The 6,039-nt window shown below is 32.0% G+C and overlaps 1 protein-coding gene across 2 annotated transcripts; it reads right to left on the bottom strand.

The window, feature by feature from the left end:
* Positions 1–2,404: 2,404 nt before the first annotated feature.
* Positions 2,405–6,039, bottom strand: LOC107487527 (uncharacterized). Of its 2 annotated transcripts, none has more exons than XM_021142072.2 (5): positions 5,780–6,039; positions 5,471–5,532; positions 3,752–3,842; positions 3,345–3,447; positions 2,405–3,269 (listed from the first exon to the last, which is right to left on the bottom strand). In XM_021142072.2, exons 1-5 carry the CDS (start codon positions 5,914–5,916, stop codon positions 2,556–2,558), a joined length of 1,107 nt encoding a protein of 368 aa, XP_020997731.1. In that variant the 5' UTR covers positions 5,917–6,039; the 3' UTR covers positions 2,405–2,555. The 2 variants fall into 2 exon arrangements, with proteins under 2 accessions (XP_020997731.1, XP_015963670.1); XM_016108184.3 differs by having other exon boundaries at positions 2,405–3,251; positions 5,780–6,035.

Raw genomic sequence — 6,039 nt, 5'->3', positions numbered from 1 at the left:
AGTTCAGCAACTATAGGGAAATTAAAAAACATATATCTTTAGCAAACCAAACCATTATGCTGAATCATAAGTTTCAGTATTCTTCTACAAGCATATACTTTCAATTGGTTCTTCATCATGATTGTGACTTACATATATAACATTGAACAAAATCGTTCTGACTTCCTAATCACAAAAATGATGAACAACAATTTATATGTATATATAAAGAAATTAAAACATGTTTGTAGTTGAGAAAAAAAATATAGAATACAATTAAAAATTAGTTATGAATGTAATGTAATAATGTTTACCAGCTATGCTTATACAATTAAAAATTAGTTATGAATGTAATAATGTTTACATATATAAGCATTGACCCATTTTTCTTTAAATGAAACTTATGCAATCATACCTCATCATCTGGTTTCACAAGTTGATGTATCAAATCCTTCAAGTTCGATTAAATTTAAAATATTATTTGAACATAATATTCCATTTTTCTAAAAATTAATATTTATCTAATTTGTAGATATTATTATCTTGGTTTAGTTAAGACACATGATAACAAATTAAAAAAGTCTTTATTTAAAATGATGTCAAATTTAAATTCTTAACATATTTATTATGTATTTATTTAAGTAAAATATTTATCTATTACTAGCAATTTTAATTTATGCTTTTAGGACACATATTACCTAAACTCTATTATCTTTGACGTGTGTATCTTAAAAAAGTTTTGATATTTAAGTCAAAACAAAAATGTCATAATAACAAAACAAATCACATAGCCAAATACAATTATAAGTCTATAATTGATATTGCTTATAGCATGTAAAAGATGTTTTAAATTAAGCAATCAATTATATATATCCTTTGTTGTTTTGGTTTAATGTGAAAGCTAAACTACTGGCTGTGTTTTGTTTGACCAGATAATAGTGTCAGCATCAATCACAGTCCTAACACACTAAGACTTTACAAATCACAATTATAGAGAAGCCATGATTCATATATGAACAAGACCCCACGATTCTTGGCTGCACCATACACATGGGACTGACATGTTCATCAAAAGAGGAATATTTATATATTAACCAAACCATGATGCTCTCTCTACTGAATCCCAACTCTTATTATCAAAGCCATACTTTTAATTAATACCCTCTTGGGAAAACACCATTTCCATGTGATATGCTTAACTTTTCCTCCATCACTATCGATTTATCACCAACATAATCATAGTTTTGTGGAAGCAAGATGCAAAGTCCTAGAGAGGGGTGGAAATTGAATTTTTAATTAGATTTATTTATATGTATTTTTGAATCTTAAGAATTAAATAATGTGATTGGAAGGGTGACTACTTATGTATGTTATTTTTGCACCACACATCATATTACCTATGTTCAAAAGTAAAATAAAGCATATATTATGTCAATTACGTGATGAACACTTAATTCCCACTTTGATAGGCTCCTTTACTTTCTTTTTTGTGTAGGTTGATGAATCAAAGTCTTATCAGAGAATCATTATCATCACAAGTTAAAGGGGATAGAGAAGCATTGAGCATGATGAATAGATTAATTAGCAAAAACTACAAAGTTGACATTGAAATGAGTATAGCCATTGAAGCTTATTAATAACATTGAGATTTGAGTCTATTGAAAGCCTTGCTTTAAGGGGAAAATGGGTTACATTAACAAGAAAGTTTATGCCACCTCTCAAGAAACCTAACAAAAACTTGTAAACATTTGTTTGGCTGCGGGAAAATGATATCTTCTCCTAATCACAATAGCGATGGATGAATAATAATTAATCATATTAAAACTCATAGCTCTTAAGTGAAACACACAAAACTTGGTTGCTTAAGATTCTATGTATATAATTAAATCTTCAAGAAGAAACATAAAGACCTGCCTAACCCTATCTAATTCCATTTTGAGGTAATTGACAACAGTTCAAATCAATTGATGAAGTCTTTGATTCAAAGATAAATTGTAAATAGGATTATCAACTTCAATAGGTAGTTGAAACACAAATTTCAAGTGAATCAAATTAATATGCTAATGTAAACTATAATCTGTTTATCAGTTGTTAAACCACTAAGCGTTGAGTGACTCATGCATGCTGTTTTATTAAGCATTTTATCACCAAAATATTCTTCTCTTTAGTTATATCAGTTGGAAGTTGGATGCTTATTGTTGCCGGAATAATAATTTACTAATTAATGAAAATGATATCAAGGGAAAGAATATATACGATTTGGTTTCTTCACTGATAAGGTGGTGCATAGTGCAATAAATTTATATGGCAGGAATATGTACCTGTATAGTTCTTTTTCTTTTTGGTCAATGGCTCTGATATTCCTTAGAAATCTGAGGAATGTGTAACTATCAATTGTCATTCATCTCATAAACACATTAGCGGATAAGAATAACTTGCACAAAATATAGCAAGAACAATTATATATAAATAAATATTGCTGTCTGATACAAAATGTGGAAGCTGCATTCTGTCATTGTATAATCAAGACTCACTAAAACAACAGAACATATAAATTTATATTGATGTCAAGAACCTCATAACTCTAAATACTCAAGGGAAGAAAAATGATTGTCGATGGTGTTTAGAGTTTCTTGATCAATATCAGTAGTTCCAACCAATTTTGGTAAAGAATATTCCAATTCTTCTCCTGATGTTGAATCACCTTGATCAATTTCTTTTCCATGTGTCTCGTTGTCTTGAGGTTGAGGGTCTACTATGCTGGAGCCCCCATCCATATTGAAGAGTTGGGACTTTATCTCCAAGCATGACTTCAAATCCTCCTCACTTCGGGCCTTGTTAATTTTATCGATAAGATCACTTATAGCAGACAACCTTTCAGTCCTCAAACTTTTCGCTGCTCCTGAAGTGTTATTGGGATCTTCACTAAGTGCTTCAGTGGCGGCACCATTGACTGCAGACATCTTAAGCTTCTTTAGTCCCCTGTCTACAATTTGTTGCATTCTCATTCTCGCAGCATCACTTCCCACGGAGTTGGATCGTATTTGCAATTTTAGCTTTGTTATCATTAGATCATTGTTTGCCTCCATTGACGAAGCATTTGACTCGGACTCAGAAGACACATTGTCTTCCATAGACTTAACTGCCAATACTTCCTCTAGTAGATCTATATTCTGCATGTATCTGTCAAATGTTTCATTTTCCAGTTCAATATTTCGTTCCTTGTATTCCTTTAACTTTGAAAATCTCCATTCATTTATAGCTGCAGCATCCTGTAATAACTCCCAACACTTTCACTTTCACTTTCACGAAAAATGATATTCAAAAAATCACTTTAAACAACCATTGTTTGTGTATATCTTTACCTTTCTAGTTAGTGGTTTCCTTGAGCGAAATGAAATGTTCAAATTATTGAACTGGGCAAAACTGTTGGAAAGTTGTCGAAGTGATGCAACTCTACTTGCCGTTCTGAAATACATGACTAAAGATTAATGACTATTTGACGTAATACTTTTACAGTTTTAGATGAGACAAAACACGAATAAACAATTGTTCACTACAGAGTTCACCCCTGTTTCTAGAAGGAAACAGCAGACCTATTTTTAGAGGATAAAAATCCTGCATCTGTTTGTCAAAAAATAGACTTTAAATAACTTTTTTGTTTGTTCCTTCTAGTTTTAAGTTTTTAAGTTTGAAAGAATAAAACTGTGAGATGATCAGATGAACAAGATCAAAATGTGGAATGATTATCCTTGAAACTTATATAACTCACGATGATTGAGATGGCTCTACAGATTGCTGCTCAATTGGAGTAGCACTGGAAGATGGTGCCTTGTCAGGCAAAGTTGTACTTGTCTTCAAAACTGCATTCACCATAAGACACATAATATGGGGCTTAGAATGGAGTAAAAAAGATGTTAGAATCTTCACATTATAGACAAATTTAAGAAAATTAATAGAATTATACATAGATAATCTCAAAGTTATCAAATGAAAAACGCATTTATGCAACTAGTTTTGTGCCTTCTTTCAGCTTTTCAAGTAGTGGAAAAGAGTTTTTATTAATGATGCAACTGGTTAGTAGTCCTTGCACAAAATCAAACAAAGAACTTAACATGAAACTCATTGAACAATATTTTTGTAATTAAGTTATTCTATCATATTTAACATATATACTAGAAAGAAATCACCACCAAAGATGTGATTAAAATTTTCCGTTTTTCCTTTGTCTTGTAGAAAAAAAAAACTTGTTAATTGTTTAATTCAACTTTAGAAATTGTATGTATTGTACAACTTAGTTAATAACTTAATATAAAACTATTATAGTTAAACAACAACAACAGCAACAACAAAAAATTTTTTTTTCAGAAAAAAAAAAACAAATATATGTCAATCATATGTTTGCATTGGGATTTATGACAAGATAATATGACATTGCCTAATCCATGTAACTTATCTCACCAAGTGAAACAAGGCTTAGATATTTGATATGTTCCACTGATATCATCTCCCAAAAAGAAGACCGACCTCACCAATAGCAGGAATTGAAAAGGAAAGGAAGAATAAATAAATCTTTTACTCTCAACACCAAAATATACATGCATTTGCATTGTTTCTCAAATACTCATTTTAGTCATGGTTTCCCTAGGAAATGAAATTGGAAACCTATTTCCTAATAGCATAAACAAGTGACAGGAACTTCTAAGGTTTCTGAACTAGCTAGACTAGTCCAAAAAATTTTAACAGGAGAGCTTCTTTGCTAGAGCAGAACTGTAAGGCTTCCATTTGACCTCTTCTACGTTGAATATGTTAACAGTGAAGGATCTTAGGATGTCAATAAACTTCACTCTTTCAAATTGAACATCAAACCTAGTACGGATGGACATACTATAGAATATTACTAGTACAAGAAATCAATGCCCAAACCCGAACATAGCAATTTTTTTCGTCCCCAATTGTTGGGCCTCTGAATAGGATAATTGAATTCCTAATGTGTATTTTACTATTTACTATATTCTTTTCTTCTATTTATTGAACAATTTCTTCTAGACTGCTTCTACATGAGCACTACTAATACTGGCAAGTTTTCAAGAACTCTAATGTCTGCAAATCGCTATGCTCGAAACAAAATATGGAGTAATATTTTAATATCACTCAACTAGAAAGTTTTGCGAAGGGAGAAACTATTCTATCTATTTAGCTGGAATCCTTAAGTTACAAACTAACCTGTGGTCTAACCGAGGATAAATAGTGAATGAACTAAGCCAAATATATGCTCCTTTTAAGTAGCTTAAGAGCATATTAATTATAGGGCTCACAACATAGCGATTGAACTTCATTAAAGCATCAATTTTTTTAACCTCAAAATCATGAGCTAACAATGTGTACACAAGTAAAAGGAAGCTCTCAGCACACAAAAAATCAAAGGAAAACGGATACAAAAAATATATTCAAGAAAATCACGAAATCAGTGTTTGAAAAGTTAGCAGACCGTGAATATGGCAGGGATTTTGATTCCTTGAACAGCAACTCTTGCATGATTCGAACGGACACCTGCAATATTTGATTAAACACAAAAATCAAAATCAATACGAATATGACGCACGAGATGCAGTACATGGTAGAAACCCTTTTGTAATTCCCAAAAAGTAACTAAATTTCAGTTTTTTAAATAATTTTCATTAACCTACCAGAAGAGCATACATCATCAACAACAACGACAAAGATTGAGAGCCATAAAAGCGAGAATAAGAAATCAATAAACAAAGAAGATGATAGGAAGAAAGGAGGGAGAAGGAACCTAGAGCGAGCAACATTGCCGCACTGCTTGCACTTTGGCTTGTTCTGACCACGTTGCGATTTTGGAGGGTTTGCTCCACCGCTCAACGACACTGCCTTCTGGTTGTTGTTGTTCGGCGCCGGCGAAAGCGCCGCCATAGCTTGCCGCACTTCGTTATTCGAGTTCCGATTCGATGGAACCACGCGGATTTCAGCTCAAGAAGCGCCACTGCTCAAGTCCCGAGCTTTTTCTTTCTTCTTTTTTTTTTTCTCTTTCTTTTT

This window comes from Arachis duranensis, chromosome 5, assembly GCF_000817695.3.
Source record: "Arachis duranensis cultivar V14167 chromosome 5, aradu.V14167.gnm2.J7QH, whole genome shotgun sequence".
Taxonomy (NCBI): domain Eukaryota; kingdom Viridiplantae; phylum Streptophyta; class Magnoliopsida; order Fabales; family Fabaceae; genus Arachis; species Arachis duranensis.
This window is presented reverse-complemented; position numbering and strand designations above follow the sequence as displayed.